The sequence below is a fragment of the Ricinus communis genome, chromosome 8 (genome assembly GCF_019578655.1).
Source record: "Ricinus communis isolate WT05 ecotype wild-type chromosome 8, ASM1957865v1, whole genome shotgun sequence".
Classification (NCBI taxonomy): domain Eukaryota; kingdom Viridiplantae; phylum Streptophyta; class Magnoliopsida; order Malpighiales; family Euphorbiaceae; genus Ricinus; species Ricinus communis.
In genome coordinates, this window is record NC_063263.1 from 18,588,003 (window position 1) to 18,608,144 (window position 20,142).

The 20,142-nt window shown below is 29.1% G+C and overlaps 1 protein-coding gene and 1 pseudogene across 11 annotated transcripts; both read left to right on the forward strand.

Annotated features, from left to right (window-relative positions):
* Positions 1-8,209: 8,209 nt before the first annotated feature.
* Positions 8,210-12,010, forward strand: LOC8263174 (E3 ubiquitin-protein ligase RSL1). 11 transcript variants are annotated; one of them, XM_048378638.1, is made up of 5 exons: positions 8,755-9,177; positions 9,640-9,786; positions 9,956-10,014; positions 10,234-10,969; positions 11,552-12,010. In XM_048378638.1, the coding sequence occupies exons 4-5, from the start codon at positions 10,356-10,358 to the stop codon at positions 11,715-11,717; spliced, it is 780 nt and encodes a 259-aa protein (XP_048234595.1). In that variant the 5' UTR covers positions 8,755-9,177; positions 9,640-9,786; positions 9,956-10,014; positions 10,234-10,355; the 3' UTR covers positions 11,718-12,010. The 11 variants fall into 11 exon arrangements, with proteins under 11 accessions (XP_015581566.1, XP_015581567.1, XP_015581572.1 ...); XM_015726080.3 differs by lacking the exon at positions 8,755-9,177 and adding an exon at positions 8,210-8,574 and having other exon boundaries at positions 9,640-10,014; XM_015726081.3 differs by lacking the exon at positions 8,755-9,177 and adding an exon at positions 8,210-8,551 and having other exon boundaries at positions 9,640-10,014.
* A 5,867-nt stretch (positions 12,011-17,877) lies between these two features.
* LOC8263172 lies at positions 17,878-18,729 on the forward strand (annotated as a pseudogene).
* The last annotated feature ends 1,413 nt before the right edge of the window (positions 18,730-20,142 follow it).

The window sequence follows — 20,142 nt, forward strand, 5'->3', positions numbered from 1 at the left end:
AAAAATTAGTAAAAAAAAAGATCAACATTTGATCTCTAATTTCAAGAATCCAACTTATTATTCTTTGATGAATCATATGATCTTACAACATTAAAAAAATGGATAATAGGTTGTCATATCGTTTGCTAATTATTTTGCATCTTAATAAAAAAAAATTATTTTACATATTCAAAGCTTATAATTACAAATTATCAAAGAATAAATCATGGGTAATAAAATTTAGTTTTTGATTTTTAATTTTTTAATTTTTTATTCTAATCACATAAAATATATTCTTATATTTTAAATATAAATCAAATAATTAATTAAGGCATTTGATTTTTATTTTTTGCTTACATCTATTACATGAATAATATAACATGTTTAAAAGTAAAACCAAATCCATATGATTATTACCAAGATTTATTGTGAAATAATTAATTGATGTATAACATTAATTAACTTTTATATTATATATTATAAATAGTATAAGAATTGTATAACTTATACTAATAAGAGCAAGCAATAAATTTCTATGATTTAGCAAAGCTTGAAACTTTAAAATTAATTTAATTATTAATAGCTTAAATTAAAGAAAAAACAAAAAGTTGAATCTAAGAGAAAATGAAATAATTTTTTTCTTATAGTTACAATTAAATAATACATAAGCATCAAATATTGAGTACCGAGCGTATACGTTCCCTAATTTCTTAATTTATTTCTATTTAATTTTTGTTACATTTTAAGAATGATTGTTCTTAAATTAACTATTATATATTAATAATCAAATGAGAAAGAAGAAGAATATATTAAATAATTAGAATTTTTGAAAAATATAATAGAGTGACAAGTCACATCTATTGATTAAATAATATAGAAAAAAAAGGTGCATCAAGGAGCGGATTGGCTCCAATTAATCTATCAAAAATTTGCTATCCATGCCCCTGGCGACAAACAGAGTAAACTTCTTTTTATTTTATTTGAGTAATAAAAAATACGGGTTAACACCTCATTTTTTCTTTCTTCTCCATCATTAAAAAAATATTAAAAAACAGAGAGTACATATTACACTATGTTTCCTTTATATCTTCTTACTTTCCTTCACCGATGAAGAATTCTGATGCTACAATGAGATTATAACAACAATCAAAATCTAAATCATATGAAAGACTCGGTCATGTACGTCTATTCAAGAATATTTTGTTTGCTAATTCTTCTCTCTTCTTTGCTTTCACTTCTTCCTTCATAAAGACGATAGATTCTTTTAACTCAGTGCTTCCAATTTGTAACCGATTTGGTCTTTGTTCTTTGATTCAGTTCGTCATCAAGTCATTGTTGAATAATTTTTTTTTGTTTGTAATCGGTTCTCTTTTAAAGATTTGTCTGTTTATTTCGTTCTTTCGCGTTTTGCCACTTCCTCACTCTGCTACAAACTGATCTACTCTTAATTATTTATTTTATGTGGATGAAAATTGCTCTTGATTTTGATAATTTGGATTTTGATTTGGGACTGTTGAAGCGGCATTTTTTGGAGCAAGAAGATTCCAAATGCTGTCAATGTTGTGGCTTATAGGAACTCTCTTTGTTCCTTGATTTTGGTCCTCTCTTTATTATTGCTTTATACGTTTAATTGATTTTGAGCTCTGTTTATCACATCTTTAACTAGCCTAATGATTTTTCCAATTCCAAAATTTGCCAATTGAGCTTTAAACCTCAAATAAAATCCTTTTGATCCCACCAAAAATAACCTATATTCTTTTATCTTTTCTTAATTTCATAGTGATTTTACGAGATTAAAAAAAAAAAAAAGAAAAAGAACTTGTAATGTCATCTAAAACTGTTGCTAAACATATCCTCACTCTACGTGGTTCTGCAGCGATTGTCTATGAGTTCTTCGGTTATGCAGCAAACAGTATACTATACAATCGTGGGGGTTATCCAGAAGAGAGTTTTGTGAAGGTGAAGAAATATGGGTTACCAATCTCACTCTAGATGAAGGTGTTAAATCATTTATAGCCAACCTAAACGCCCAGTTATCAGAGTAGTCAGAAGCTGGGAAGTTAGAAAGGGTTGTTCCTGTGATAATGAGCAAGGCCACCAACATTTTATTGAGTTGTTTTTGTTGAAATGGGAATGAAGAACACAGCATTCCTACTAAAAAGAAAAACTAGCCTAATGGTCGCTAAGTGTTTGTCCAAGCATGAATAGACGCAAAACAGCCGCTGCTTGAATCATATCAGCTTTCAACAAATGAAATCAATTTTACTTATTTGATTGATAGCCTTCGAAGACATTCAAAACGGAGAAAGCAAGGATCCCCTCATATATATGAACTAGTAGGTAATCAGTAGTTTGTGTATTTGTCATGGTGGCGAAGGTAAGATGGAGGAGAGATGGTGGTGGCATGCAGGAGAGGAGATGATAATAATGGAGAAATCAATAGTCTTGTGTTTTTAAATTAAAAAAGGAAATAAAAGATTTTATTTTTTTATACAGTTTTGGAAAGAAAAGATGGTACTTTACTCTGAGTCAAGGAAAGAAATCTTAACGGAAGTTTATATCGTTTAATTTTAAATTATATAAAAGAGACATCAATATCGTTGAATGACTTTTTTACACCCAAAAATAATTTAAGGGCCAATCTGCTCCTCGCCCTAAAATGTTAAAGGCAAAAAGATGCACATTTTTCCAGTAGTATACAGCAGGTGACAAGCTGTTGTTAATTCATTCTCTTTATTTCAGCTTCCATATATAAGCGTTACTGCAATTGTTATTATTATATAATTATAAAATTAATTCTATAATAAAATTTAATAGAATATTTAATACTTAATATTTAATCATCATATTTAAAAATAACAGCAAGTTAAATATCTTTAATTTTTTTCTTAACTTTTTAATATTTTAATATTCTATTAGTGTATTAATATAAAGATTATTCTAAAATTACGTATTAATTAATTCTATATTAAATAAATTAATACTATCAATATAATTGATATTACTATTTTCTAGAATTAAAAATTATTATATAATTAAAAAATTAATATTTTAATAAATATAGTATTTAAAAATATTATTTTTTAGAATTAGAATCAATATCTAATTAAAAATTAATTAATTAAATATTAAAATATAATTAATATTCTATTTTTTAGGATAATTATGATTTAATTAAAAACTAATTTATTATTAATATGTTATTTCTTAGAATTAGAGTAAGTATTTAATAAGAAATTTAAAATGTAACTTATTAATCAATAAATCAATAAAAATAAATTATAAAATTACATATAAGCTTAAATCTAATTTTTCAAAAATAAATACACATGTCAAAATAAAAATCTTATATATTATAACAAAAGACATATTAAAAAATCTCTTAGGTCTTATAAATTAATATATATATATGATTAAATTGGCTTTCTTATACATTAAAAATTAATTTTTGTTATAATGGTAATTATAGAATCCTAAAATATTGTCTATTATGTTAAATCCTTCACTTAACTTATTTTAAATTTTTATTATTTTAAAATATATCAACAAATTTAAAAATGTTAAAAAGTGAAGACGTATGATTTTCACTATCTATTTTAACTGTTATTATTTTTAATTATGCAAACAATTCTAAGACGTATGATTAATATGTCTTACTAAACTAATTTTATTTTTGAAAAATGTGTCCCACGAAATTTCCTCAAAACATAAAACAATGGGTTTAAGAATCTGGGTGGAACACCTAATAAACCCAAACCGGGTTTTAAAAAATAATTAAAATTTTTCTAATATTATATATCTAATTTAAAATATAAAGTATTTAAGATAAAAACACTTACCCATATTTAATGCAATTTCCCAGCCAACTTAAGTATTATCATATTTAGTTGGGCAAGGTTCTGATAGATACTATATATATATATATATATGATTGGGTACTTTCAAGTTTCATTATAATTTTCTACCACACTGATGAAAGTTCATATCTATTACCACTAATGTAGTTCCAGAAATTAATGTTTCATCCAAAGGGTAATAATTTATTAGTTCAAAAACACTTAATTTTAAAGAACTCTTTATTGACTAGGAAATTTCTGATCTCCTTCTTCCTTTCCAAATTCCAGCCATGAAAGCTGTTGCCTGTCCTTTTCACTATCAGGGCAATCATTCACTTCTGCAACTATATATTTAATTGTCTTCCCTGATTTGGTAATAGTTCTCAACTAAAGCATCCTTTTCTGTTTGCAATTTCTGGGCAATAAAGAAAATTGTTGGGTTTCTTTTTTAGGCAAAATATACTTTTAAGTCCTTCAATTTTTCAGCTTTATTTTATTGAACCCTTTAATTGTTATTTTATATCATTAAATTCTTATACTTTTATTTTTATTTTTATTGAGTGTCTAATGGTCCTTAATTAAAATAAAAATAAAAATACAAAGACTTATATAACAATATATAAATATTTTTAATAAGACTAAGAATAATAAAATAAAATAGAAAAATTCAATAACTTAATAATAGATTTTACCTTTTTTTTGTTGTTATTTGGCCATGTGATGAAATAGTGGCAAAGCACCCACCAATTCATGTAAAGGCAGTGAAGCTTTCAGGAAAGAGGTTGGGTTATTTCCTTCTTAAACTTTATAAGATGAAGAAGATAAAACTATTTTAATTTTTCTTTTTAAGTTTCTATATTTAATTTTTCAAATTGCATTGACTGGAGAAACTTCTTTCTCTCTTCCTCTCACTATTCCAAAGAGTTCCTTTTTTTTTTTTTTTTTTGCTTTTCTCTTGCTAGTATTTTATCTTCATTAACTTTTGTACTTTGAGCCACCAACCTGAACTTTCTTCTTTCTTTTTAATTTAATGACATTTTCAGTCAAGTTCTTCAAGTTACTTTTAAATATCATGCATTTAAAATCAATCATAATTACTATAGAGTAATTCAGAATATCATCATATCAAGTAACTAAGGCCTTAGTAAAAATTAATAAACTTATTCATTTAAAACAATTTTGATATAATAATTTATTTTTAGAAATAAGAAGTTTTAAGTTCGAATTTTCTTTTTTATATGAAAACATCTTTCAAATTCAACCAATTGCTCCCTCATTTTATTTTTCCAGTGTGCCATTGTAGAGAAATAGCAATCCTCAAGCAACCTTGGACTGTTGCTAATCCAAACTGAAGGCTTTTTTTTTTTCTTCCTTTTGGGTGTAGAAACAATTGGGGGTGGATCTTGAATATACTTTAATTGGTTTGATTAGGCTTCATTTGATGTGGTTTTTGTTGTAGTTTGAAAGGCATATGTAGTGCTCAATTTCTAGTAGCTTTAGTATTTTACCATAAAAGACATATTAGTTAAATTACAGTTTAATAATATTAAAAGAAATGCCAATATTGAAGTTAAGACCTAAATTGCATTTGTTGTCACATTTGTCTAAATATTCAAACTAATATAAAATTCTTGTTTATGAGTTTATTTGACAATCATTCACAGTCATGTGTGATGATTAGTAGCCCATAAATTCTACTAATTGAGACTTCTATTTAGAATATGAAGATTTTAAAAACTTATTATAATTTCTTAAGTTATGGAAATAAATTATGTTATTTTATAATTCTTGGGATTAAATCACAAATATACTTAATAATAGTAGAGTTTATATATAAGATTATGTTTGGTTGCCTAAGTCATTCATTTTTCTTAATTTTACACAATTATTTTGTGAGAGAGAAAAAGATTTAAATAAATAATTAATCCATAACTAAAAACCATCATACAAAAACAAAAATTGTTCCTTGTACATGAGCATGTCATCTTTGCCCACTTCCTTGAATATTAAATAACCTTTTGGGTCATCCTTTTCTTTCCTTGTTATTTTGTATGCTTGGTTCTTTGTAATAAATTGCTGGAGGCTTAATTAGATTATGAGTTAATTTGACCATATATATTCTTATACACAAAAACAAGTTTTATAGAACATGAATTTGTATTCAAATAAGTCCTTTTCTTATACCTTCTTTTTGCAACATAATCTCTTATTTGGTATCAAAATAGTTATGGCTCATTGCATATATAGCATGAGTCCAAGGAATTCCTTTTAAATCCTAAGACCTAAAAGTGCAATTCTGTTGCCTAAGATCAATAATGTTACCATATTTCCTTTCAGATCTTAGCAACTCATTTCCTTCTTTTTTTTTCCTCCATTACTTAGGTTCGAATATAGGACCTTAAATATACAGGAGCTTGAAAATACTTAGGTTTGATGTTGTGCACCTTAAAATCATCATTAATAGTAAAAAAATTTAAGTGAAGTTTAAATAGTAAATGTAGATAAAAAAAATTAATCGGATCACTATAAATCATGTGTTTAATTAATTATTTTTACTAATATTATTTTTAATATTTAAATTTCTTAAACCAAATTTTTCTTTTAATGGAAATTGATTTTTATAGAAACCATTCCCCCCTCCCTCCCTCCAATTGCCATAAGATATTTCAATTTAGATAATTTGATATTTAGCTAAGAAATAATCTCATCCAACCATGATACCATCTCAATTTTACAAGCCCATCCATAACAAATTCTAATAAAAAATGAAAAAAAATAAGAAATCACATTATAAGAAGCCAAACAATGGACTACAAAGGGAAAAAACATGGAATTTCTTGCATTAAGAAAAGCCCCTATAAGTTTAACAACATATTAACTAATTAATAACTCTAATTTCAAAAAGAAAACTTTTTTCAATTTCTTACTTTCCTAAAAGTTATATTTATTATACAAACAAAATCACCAGCAAAATGTTTTGACAGTACACAATAATAAAAAAAACATAAAAAATATTTGTTAAGTAAATAAGTAGTTTCTCTTCTCTAGTTCTCAGTTCCAACTTCAAAATTTTCTTTCTCAATTATTTTGTAAAAGTAATAACACAACTTCAACAGCTTTCAACTTTTCTAAATTCAAAATCAATTTGCACCAAGTTCTCAATTTTGAAATTAATTTAGGCTTAGTCTTCCATTGTTTAGTTTAAGTATTCAATTTTGCTTTTAGAGATTTGCAATATGTTTTAAGTATTCAATATCTTTAATTATTGTGCTAATATTACTATCAAATTAGTTGGACAAAAGAGAAAGATAAATATGTGTCTTGCCATCTTCTATTGCTGACATGTCAAATCTTTTAACTAAATTCAAAGTGAATGTTTAATATATATAAATTAAAGGTTTTGCTAGAATATTATAGTGACCCTTTATTATTATAAATTTATTTTTTAGTAATAGATATTAATTTTATACATTTTTTCATTATATTATTGATGAATTTATATAGAACTTTAAATTATTTATACAAATCAAAACCAAATAAGTAAATTTCATAGTTGTTTCAAGTACCCATGATTAAATTATAGATAGAAATTTTTAGTAAATTAAAATAATATATTTTGATTAATAATAATTAAGTGCTATATATATATAATTGATTAGTCTAGAATGGCTCATAAATTAAAATACAGTTAAATATTAATGGTTATTGCATACATTTAAAACTCAATAGGCAATAAGTTTTTTCTTTCAAATTCAGATGTTGATTTACTGATATTCTTACAAAAGAGAAAAGAATACATCTTTATATTTTTGAGTTATGAACTTGTCTTTAGCTTTCCACTTTGGACATGTCAAAATTATCAATACAAAACCCTCTATCCATTTGTCCACTAAAATTAGTGGGAAAAGGTTTAAGAAAATTGTTGGTCCTCCTATAACAAATTAATAAATAATTCATCTTTTCTTTTTAAAATGCATATTTTGGAATATTTATATCTATCTCTTACAAAATTAATTAATACACTTACTGAACTTAGCACACTTAACCTAGTTCTGGATGGGCTTTGTCTCCTACACTACCAATAAGAAATTTAACTCTGGAGTTAAACCTTACATATAAAAATAATCTATTCATTTAACTTCATATAAAAAGTTAATTGTTGCTAATTAATATCTTTGGAATATATATAACTAAATGTAAAAAAAACTATTCATTGAATAATATACTTCATTCATTTTATATTAACCGTTATTTTTTAGCAGTTTAACCGGATTAAAAAATATTTAATAAATTTATCATAAAAAAATAGTTAAATAAAATAAAATTATATTTATTTTAATACAAGAATAAAATAAAAAAATAATTTTACATACAATGTAAAAAGTAATAAGTATATTGAATTTTTTTATTATTTTTAATTTTAAAAAAGCGACAATTAATACAAAATGGGTATGGAAAAACTAGAATAATTTATTAGGAATTAAAAATTATGGATTATGTCACAGGGATTTGGCCAAGAAAATTAGCATAAGGAAAAAAGAAAAGAAAAAACCCATGCCCTACTTACTACTTATACTGCAAGTTCTTACTAATTTCTTCCAGCAAGAAATGTGTTGTCCAAACTAACCAAAAAAGAAAAAAAAAAAAAAAGAGAAAAGAAGAAAAGAAAGAAAGAAGAAGTAAAGCAGAAATTACTCTGTTTGCTCTCACTCGCACATTGTTGTTGGTCTCCTACAGTAATAATTCTCCTTTTACTCTTGTCAGTATTAATTCTTCTTCTCTTCTTCTGTCTGTCTCTCTCACCCTCTGTCTTTGTTTCACCACAAAAACAAAAGAAAAAGGAAAAGGAAATACAAAACACTTGGAATTATTGCTGTTATTATTATTATTATTATTATTATTATTGGACTCTGTGTAAGTTTCATTACCTTTCTGTTTTGATTTGATCAGTAGTTATTGTGGGGTTTTGTTTGTTTGTTTATTTTAACAATCTTTAATTATTAAACCTCTAAACTACTGCTGCTGCAAGTTTTGTACTTCTGTTGATATTTTCTTTTTCTGCTGTGGAAATTATTAGCTGATTTTAGTTTCATTATATTGTTTTTGATTTTGGAATTTTTGGCTTTTCAATTTTGTGAACATGGGAACCTTTTTTTTTTTCTTTTCTTGTTTTGTTTTTGCAATGTTACTTGTCATTTCTGTTTGTTTGCCAAGAAAATGCTAGAAAGTGAATCAAGTGCATACACATACCTTGAATTGTGAATCATGTGTGTCGAAGTACAAACAAATTCTTGACATTTCTCCTATTTAAGCTGTTGATCTTCTTTATGTTTCTTCTCTTGTGGTTGCTCATATACTACAGGTACTCCAAAATGTTAAAAGCTTTAGTGTATACTTCTTTTGTAATTTAGTTCTTTCTCTTTTCTGAGTTTCTGCTTGGTTTCTGAGAAAATATTATGAAATGAAAGAACTGTAGGATCAGATGGTATTAGAATTTTGTTAATCGGAAAGTACTGGAAATTTGGCTGTGTGCCTTCTACCTTACTCACTGCATCCATTTGATTGGTGGGAAAATGAAGAAGAGTTGTTACAATTATTATCATTTTTAATTTTTGGGTTGATTTTGTGATATTCTTGAGTTTTTTGGGTAAGTTTCATCTTCCAAGTTCTAAAGTTGTGTTAAAATGACAATATGAGCTCAAATTTCCTTCCCAGTTTCATGAATTATATTAATGGTTATCGATGTGCAGTACCTTTAATACCTTTATCTCACTTTTCTATGTCAACCATTTTTGCTCAAAACTAATTGGCATGAGATTTGCAGACCAACTATATTATGGCAACACAAATAAGCTCCTGCCTTGTAAGCATAAAGAATATAGATACAGAGATACCAAGAATCGTTGCATGAAGGAACCTGGTGGAATTATCAGATATTTCATGACAATCTGACTGTTGGATGCAAGAAAATGTAGTGCACTCGCAACTCAACACAACCAAGCTGAATTCTTTTGCTGCTCTAGTGTTGTGATTAGTAGTTTAAAGCGGAATTCAGAAAATATGATCATTACTACTAGCATTTTCCTTTTAGGTTTGCAAACTTTGCGACTTTTGCATTGATAAGTTCTTTCCCTAAACAGGCGATGCAATTGGGCATATTTCAAACAGTCCCCTGCTCCAGTGTGAAAGTGCCTTTTTGGTAGAGATATTTTTCTTGCTTATATGTGAAACTAGAATTTGTTTAACCCTTGATGTGGATATCTCTAAAAGATGAGAATTGAAGATTAACAAATCAATTGACTTCTGGAAATAGTTGTTGTCAATCATTCTTTTTTTTTTTTTTTTGTCATTTTTTTTTTTTGTTAAGTGAAATAGTGTATATGATAGTTTTAAACACATGTATGATGAATTGTTGCAGTGTTGAGGTTGAGGATTGCCATATCACCCTAGAGAAGGACCCCAATTTCCAATTTCAGAAGTGGGGGGAGGCTAACCCCAGCACGTTTGTGTGAACTTTGTAAGCAAAGGGCATATCACAGCATGGGTAACAAATTGCAGAAGCCCCAAGAAACAAATGTAGTAGAAGAACATGAGCAAAAAGAAGAAGTTGTTTCAAGTTTCACTTGTGAAATATGCATTGAACCCATGCTATCAAACAAGAAATTTGAGAATGCTAGTTTGTGTACTCATCCCTTCTGCCTGGACTGCATATCTAAATATGTCGAAGTAAAAGTTGAAGGATTCATTGGAAACATCAAATGCCCGGGAACAAGCTGCAAGCACCCACTAGATCCTCTCTCATGCAGGTCTATCATCTCAAAGCCAGTGTTTGACAAATGGTGTGATCTTCTATGTGATTCAGTGGTCTCAGGGGTCGAAAGGTGCTATTGTCCATATCGGGATTGCTCGGCTTTGGTTTTAAATGAGTGCAAGGATAAACTGAAGAAAATCAAATGTCCTAACTGCAAGAAAAACTTATGCTATGTATGCAAGATCCCATGGCATGCAGGTTATCAGTGCAATGAGAGTGGACAATTGAGAGATAGAAATGATGTTCTGATTGGGGAACTTATAGAAGAGAAGAAGTGGACTAGATGCTATAATTGTGGTCACTCTGTTGAGCGAGTTAGTGGCTGCAGAGATGTAAAATGCAAGTATGCCTTCCATCTCTCTCTCTCTCTCTCTCTCTCTGTGTTGTGTGTTTTGATGCATATGCAATATATTTGCTGCTTTATTCCTTTCTTCCCATTTCCTTCTCCAAACAAGCATAAAAACAATTACAAATACACATGTATACAAGTTTGCAAAAATGTAATGCACAGGACACCAAATATCTCAACTAAACATCCCGTGATATACTTGTAGGTTCTCAGACTATAAACTGTCACATACTAGTGGCTTTTTCAAATTCTATTGATGAATAAACTTAAATTAGCTCACTCCACTCCTCAAGTATAGTGTTGTGCGGTATTCTAAATATCTCTGGCAACTCCGTGGCTAAGCCTAAGTTCATTGTTTACGAGCAATTTAGTTTTGGAAGTAGAATGAATTAGTACTAGAAACAAAATAAATAATGAAGTCGATTGTCATTTATAATTATATTAATTATCAGACAACCATGCAAATGGAGCAGTAGTTGTGACAGGAGATGAAAAGCAAAGTTCCGTATCCTGAAACTAGGAATTATTCAGATACACAATCACTGATCTATTTCTTTGGTATGATCTCTGATGCAGATGTGGGGTTCGTTTTTGTCATCAATGTGGAGGACGGTTCCATTTGGGTCCTTGTAAGCACAAGTGTTGTGGAGATGCTTTCTGCATGCTCTTATTTTTTATAATATTGATGGTTTTTTGCTATCTCTTTTATCATCAAGTAAATCTACTATCCCCTTCTGTATAGCCTACTGGTGCAGAAGAATTGCCTCGAAAGTCCTTTGCTACATCATGTTGTTTAGCAAATATTAAAATAGGTTGTAAATAATGTTTATCCATGTACTGGAGAAAAGTTAAACTTGCTATTACTACTATCACTGTTATTAGCACTGTCATTAAATCATGTACAGGCATAAACATATATAATAGGTAGCTTTGAGTCTTCTCTTTAATATCTCTATCTTGGTTGTGATAATAATTTTTCATTTGTAAAGACGCATGCAAGTGGCATTCCAGATGACCCCTTTATGTTTTTCTGCACTGGTTCTATTTCATAATGTATCCATGCTTTGCTAAAATCTGTGTGTTAATTTGAAAGCTTGATGCAACAAGTCCACTCTGTTAAATGGCTCAAAGCATGCAAGAGCTGCTGCTAAGAGAGGGCAAGATGTTTGGATGATTTGTAGTTTCCGATTTGTAACTTTTTGGAAATGGTGATCCCATAGTTGTTTAGGATTCCTATAGTTTTTGTGAAGAATTATTTTCCAAATTTGGTAGTAAAGATTATTGTTGTTCTTCAGGTGTGGGTGAAGCAGGCCAAATAAAGCTCCTTTTCTTCACAGGAACCCCTGCAATATTAGGACCGGATTACCCACCAAAGGATTTTGACCGCAGTCTGTAATAATTAACGATTCAGACAACAAACAATCTTAGTTATTTAAAATTGATAATATCTTAAATAAACAAAAGTAAATAAACATATAATGATTTTACTCAAAAGAATTTATATTTTATAATATTATTATTCTTTCACTCAAAATACAAAATCAGTTCACACAAAATACAAAATCAATTAACTACAATAATGAACAAAACTTAACAATTTCTTAATCTAAAACAACAAGCAAATAGAAACTAGCTATTAAACTATTCTAAGCAGCGCATATACGTGGAAATTTCATTCCCCATATATCTTCCATTAGTAAACTAATGGTGCTTTCTGGAGGATAATGAAGTGCAACGATTTGTCCTGGAGAAAAATCTACTGCAAAATTTGCCAGTGCATCGGCCACTCGATTGCCTTCTCGATATTGATGTTGTAGTTTGATGTTCCATTCCTTTGTTAACATTTCCTTGATAGAAGTAATCAAAAGATCTTCTAAATCACCCATCCGCTTGGTATCAGAATCTCCATATATTTTATCTACACTTGTTTTATTATCCGTCTCCAAAATTATATTTCTAAAACCTGCATTCCATGCTATGTTTAAACCATTTAAAATGCCAAATAATTCAGCAACAAAAGCTGAATAGCAATCCCTTAACTTTATAGCAAAGCCGCCACACCATTGTCCATTACAGTTACGGAAAAGTCCTGCAGCTGTTGCAATACCTGAAGATTTCTTCCAAGTGCCATCGGTGTTAATTTTAAACCATCCTTGGGGAGGAGGTATCCAACCGACCATTTTGAGAACTTTACCAGAATCATTCTTAAACACGTAGGGCTGCGGGTGACCGTAAACATAGAAAGGAGGTAGAAACAGTGGGTGATATACGGAAACTGGAAAAGGAACAATAGGAAACGAAGTCATCGGCTGGCACTAATTAATTAACTTTCACTTGTTAATTTTCGTTTTCTGCCCGTGCCTGTGAATGATGTTTATTTTTTGAACAAGGAAGGAGGTAACACGTCTAAGGAATCTTGGCAAAGAGACGTCAATGCCAGTGATATTTATAAGCAGCAACATATCCTAATCCTACATGTAGACGGAAAAACAAAAGGCCACTGATCCTAATCCTACATGTAGACGGAAAAACAAAAGGCCACTGATCCTAATCCTACATGTAGACGGAAAATTAAACATATGAAACTAACAAACTCTCCACTTTCCGTTTCTCTCTAGAAGTGCCGCTCCTTCACTTTACCCACCAGTTGGGTCTCTGTAAAGGGTTAGTTTACTTATGTTATTAGTATTAGGAAACGTAGTATTGGTAGTATTTTCAGCTACCGTGGAGCATATTTTGCCCCATTTAATTAAATAGAAAGTAGCATTATTATCAAAAAAGGAAAAGGGACAATTTTCCAGCAACATCAATGGCTTCTTTCTTGATATGAAGAGGAACGATTCTGAAGCAGTACTTGTGACTATATATATAGCTCCTTCCCTTTTATTCTCCTTCAATGTCCCTTTAAAATTTTGATTGATGAACTTCAATTCAGAAGGCAGCCATATTTTGGTGTTGTTATACTTGTATCAAAGCCAACAAGCGGAAAGAATGCAACAGATGGTGGTGTGTTCATCTCACACATACAGTAATAATTATATATAAATATATATTCCATTCTTTCATACACACCTTTACCTGCTTTCTTTACTCTTGTCAATATTAACTCTTCTCCTGTTTCTCTCTCTATTTCTCCTACTCTCTCCGGGAAATACAAAAAATTGAATTATCATTTTTATTATTTTTGGGCTCTGTAATTTTCACCACCTTTCTGTTTTAATTTGGTCAGTAATTATTGTGGGTTTTTGTTTATCTTAACAAACTTTTGTTGCTCAAACTTTACTTATTAAACCTCTAAACTGCTGCCGCTGCTGCTTGCTGCAAGTTTTGTACTTCTCTTGATATTTTCTTTTACTGCTGTGGAGATTGTTAGCTGATTTTATTTTCATTATATTGTTTGTAGTTTGGGTTTTTTTCCTTTTCAATTTTGTGAAATTGGGAAACTTTTTTTTCTTGTTTTGTTTTTGCGATGTTACTTGTCATTTCTGTTTGGTTGCCAAGAAAATGCTAGAAAGTGAATCAAGTGCATACACATACCTTGAATTGTGAATCATGTGTGTCGAAGTACAAACAAATTCTTGACAGTTCTCCTATTTAAGCTGTCGATCTTCTTTATGTTTCTTCTCTTGTGGTTGCTCAGATACTACCGGTACTCCAAAATGTCAAAAGCTTTGTTAGTGCATACTTCTTTTGTAATTTAGTTCTTTTTCTTTTGTGTTTCTGAGAAGATATTATGAAATGAAAGAACTTTCCTGTCTGCAGTACCTTTAATACCTTTATCTCACTTTTTTTATGTCAACCAATTTTGCGCAAAACTAATTGGCATGAGATTTGCAGACCAACTATATTATGGCAACACAAATAAGCTCCTGCCTTTTAAGCATAAAGAACATAGATACAGAGCTGCCAAGGATGGTTGCATGAAGGAACCTGATGGAATTATCAGATAATTCATGACATTCTGACTGTTGGATGCAAGAAAAGGTAGTGCACTCGCAACTCAACACAACCAAGTTGAACTCTTTTGCTGCTCCAGTGTTGTGATTAGTAGCTTCGAGCTGAGTTGAGCAAGTATGATCCACTTAGTGAACCATAATTAGTTTGTAGAGGTTTTTTCTGATAGGAGGCAAGGGGCTTCTTGAACTTTGAAACTGTGGGAATTGAGAGAGCTTTTATGAAAAAAATTATGTATTCATTTGAATTTAGTTTTGTATTTTTCACCAAAATGGCATGTTAAAATAAAGAAATGAGACATAAATTTTCACCTAAGGGTTCATTAATATGTAAGAATTGGATCTAGGTGGTCTTATTTGATCTTGAGAAATCTACTATAACCTTGATGGATTCACTAGGATTAGGGATAAGACTTTGCTTGTCCTGGATCTATTTCTTTTTATTTTTTATTTTTTATTTTATTTTGGGGGTCTTTAGGGTCTTTTAGACTCATTTATTTTCCTATATATGATTCTTTAAGAGATATATAATTCATTTGGGGACCTAATTAAATAAACAAACTCAAGTGAGGACTAAATTGTATGTGAAAGCTAAAAAAAACACTAAAATTGATATTTTTTTTTTATAAGAGATTCTTATAAACAGAGGTGTTCATAATTGCCCTTGACTGGTGTTGTTTGTATGAAGCTACTTTGATGATAATGAAGACCCTGATGCTATTGAGATGTCTCAGTAGTGATGTGTTTGGTCATTGAAGAGTCTTGGAAAAGATGTGGTATAGCAACTATATATTCACACATGTTATTTGAGAAATAATTTTACATAATTCAGATGTATGTCCTTATCTATATATAAAATCGAAAAATAATTAATATATATTTATTAATTTTATATAATAAAGTATGTGTTAATTATTTAATACAAATATATATATATATATATATATATATATATATATATATATATATATATATATAATTTTTTATTCATTACGGTGTGGACATCCGGTATAAATAAAAATTACTTTATTCATACTAAAGTTTCATGTATCTCAGGGAATGTAAAGGAAGCCATGGCACACTAGATCTAAAATAGATCTCAAGATGGCGGAACAAAAGAAACCTAGTTGAGAGAAAATAAAGCCAAATAAAATTTAAACAAACCAAAAACATATATTGAACCCAACTTGATAAAAGACTTAATGCAATGAGTCCATACTATACAAGCATCATGGCAACGAATTAAGTGTATATATCCAAGTTCTTCTTGAGGCATTTCCAAAGATTTTATCATGAACCTTGTCGAAGTCAATTGTGATCAGTTTTGTGGTATCGTCAGGATTCTTCCAATAATGCATTTCGTTGAACTTTTCCTTGCTCAGAACATGAATATGATTGATGTGTAGAAGCTTGAGAATCCCCACTGAATTGTGACTTGTGCGAGTTGAGCCACATTGTGTAGCCCTCACATATTTGAGGATCAACAATCTGAAAAGAAACTTGGTTGCTTATATAGCTCTTGCCAGTTCGGAACATCAGCCTGCAGGTTCACATCAGGCATGCACCTCTGGTGAATGGTCAAATCCGAACCTTTGCACTCATAAAATAATTGGTTCCGATCCGTTCTACTACAAATACTTCAATCTTGGTTATACTTTAGAGCAGAGGGTGGAACTATATTGAACATTATTTATTTTATAAAGAAATGATGCTTGGTATAATGCAATCCCATACTTCTCTTGCACTAATATATATATAGTCTCGGACAACATGACAAATTATATCCCTTTTTACTCCACACTTATCGCATAATTCTCCGTTGATAACTTTATTAGATTATAAATTTAACAATTAATTTTTATTATTATTGTATATTTTTTATAATTTTAATTGATATATTAATTTTTTATTTATTTAATCATATTATAATTGATCTGACTTAATTTTTTTGAATGCATTTTCTAAGAGAAATGAATAAATAGGCGATCTATATTGATATAAGACTCTAGTGTAATTCCAAAGTATTTTTTAATAAAGGAAATACTAATTCCAATTCTAATGTTGATGAAGCAAACAAGTCATTGTTGTCCTCATAGCCTAGCGAAGGGTAAATTAAGAATCTTGTTCCATCTTCAAATGCAAGCCAAATTCTTCTAAAGGAAAACATCAAGCCAAATCTTGTTTTGCTAATTAAAGTTGTGCAGACACAAACTTTACTCAGTGAAAATTTATTATTTAAGCAAATTGTTATGCCAAGGTAGACAATTGTAGACCAGAAACACATTGTTAAAAGTATCACAAATGATAAATATTTCACTAAAAGTAATTACAATCACTTTCCTCCTGAAGCATTTTAATTCAAATGCTGCTGTTGCTATTTCGAATTTGGTATTCTTTTCATTATGTATTTTCAACTTATAATTTCCTATAAGAAATAAGATTTAATTTGGCTCTCGAATTTGTTGAAAATGATCAACTCACCCTTTTTACTTTTTTGTTCAAATGAGTCAATAACTTTGCTTTTTTAATTTAAATTCTCCTTAGTAGAGATTAGTGATATTAATAAATAAAAAATAAATTTATAATTCTTAAAATCTATTTTATAATATAAACACATCTTAAATATTTAATTATATTCCAAAATATAGTGATATTAAATTGAGATTTTTAATTTAATTTAAAATTTTAATATTTAATATTTTTCTTTTTATATTACTCTCCTATTAGAGGGAGTGAAACTCACTCCCCAAGAAATAAATTTAATTTAAAAATAAAATTTTGGGTTAAATAAACCTTAGTCCTTCATATAAATATTTATAGGGGACCTTCGCATATCTCTGATAGAATTATATTAGAAGTCCAATTCCAATTGTAATTTATATTTGACTGTAAGTCTAATTCCACAATAGTTATATGTATTCTTTCGTTGTTCATTCCTTGTGGATCAGAATGGGAAACTGGCTGCCGAAAATTCAAGAAACAAAACCTGAGGAAGAAGAAAAAGAAGAAGAAGAAAGAAAACATGAAGAGGATCAAAAACTTCACTTGTGAGATATGTATTGAGCCAACGCTATCCAACAGGAAATTCAAGAACGGAAACGGTTGTACCCATCCATTCTGCAATGACTGCATAGCCAAATACGTTGAAGTAAAAGTCATAGACAATGTAGCCAACATTAAATGCCCAAGTCTAGGCTGTGATCGACCATTAGAACCTACGTCGTGCATGGCTTTAATCCCAAAAGCAATTTTCGATAAATGGTCGGATCTTCTATGTGAGGTTAGGGTTTTAGAGTGGGAGAGGTGCTATTGCCCATATGAGAATTGCTCAGCTTTGATCCTGAATGAGTGCAGATATCATAAAGTGAAGAAGGTTACGTGCCCAAACTGCAAGAAGAACTTCTGCTTCAATTGCAAGATACCTTGGCATGGCGGATACTGGTGCAGAGAGAGCAGACAACTGAGAGATGGTAACGATGTTTTGGCAGGAGAATTAATAGAAAACCAGAGATGGACTAGATGCTACAACTGTGGTCATTCTGTTGAGCGAGTCGATGGCTGCAAGTTTATCAGCTGCAGGTAATTCCTAACTAATACTAATAGAATAACCAAAACTGGAATAATAATATAGTTTATTATTTTAATCATTAAAGTTTAAATTATTTTTAAAAAATCACCATTCGACTAATAAACTTATTTGTTTTTTTTTGCAGATGCGGTGTTCAATTCTGCCATGAATGTGGATATCTGCGCATTGCGGTCCATGTAGCCTTGAGAAACGGGCTGTTTGGTATTGGTTAAAAGAGTCGTTGCTGAGCTTTATTCTGATATTATTACTCATAGCTGCAGTTGATTGGATAGCAATGTTCATTTATTCTTTTTTGTAGTGCCTGAATGTCAGTATATTATTTCCAAGTCCCACCAATGTTAGCCTGATGTGTTTCTTATCTTTATTTATCAACACATTACATTTTTGTATGGATGGGTTTTGCTTGGAAAAGCTAAGCTAAATGTCAGAAGCAACTTGTTCAGAAGCTGTTTTGGATGCCTCTCGTACATTTTGGCATAGATGACCATATGTCACTCATCCAATATTTTGGTATAATATCACTTGAAGTAGCCAAGAATTTTCTATATTTATCTTCTTTTCTGCCCTTTTCTCTTCTTGTAATTGCATTTTAAAACCAAATTAATTCAATTAATAGTTGGCCATTTCGAGTTAGAAATCAAGTATAAGATTTTTATTCGAGTTCACCCCTATCAGAATGATTGACTAATATATTTATTTGAGAGGGAGACATTACTAAAGTTGCACCATAACCCAATACTTCATGAGCAATTATTGATTTATTGATTTTATTTACCTTTCAAACCTCCATAACTTGTTGGGAAAATTCTAGGGACGAAATTCTCTAATTTATTTATTTTAAATAGTATCTTTTATGCTCTTTACTTATATATGTATATAATAATATACTATTTACAATTAATTAGAAATAGTATTTAATTTAAATTTTTTGGTTGTAAAAAATTTTAAAAATTTAATACAAAAACATTAACTCTGCACTGACTAACTCTGCAGTCATAATAAAATATGACTTAACTTTATTTTTATATTATTTTCAAATAAAAGAGATTTTTTTATAAGAAAAGTTTTTATTAATCATATGCCTACAACTAATAGAAAGTGATTTTTGAATAACATATTTATGAAACATTCTATAAATTCATATCTATAAGTTTTTTTTAGAAAAAAAATTCATATCTATAAACTAGAATTGTGTACATATTTTAAATTAATTTAATATATCTTCATATTGACTAAATTTGAGTTTTGTCTATAACTGATTCCATAAATCTAATGATAAAAAAATAACATTTACAAATATGAAACTCGCATGATTTATCGACTTCCATTCATAAATTAAATATAAAAAAAAAATAATATCTTTACTTCGCCAACCTACTAGACAAAAAATTAAAGGCTATAGCCTTTTAATGGTATACATTATAATTATAGTACAAATTATTAGAGGTCTAATGGTTTGTGGGTCTCATCATAAATTACTAAATTCTAATTAATATTGATAGACAATAGTAAAAAGACTTAGACTTTTTTCTCACAAATAAAAATACTAAATATATAATTTTTTTATTCACGAGATTCTTTATTTAACTGAATCTACAACAACTAAAACTTATCTATTTAGTTGA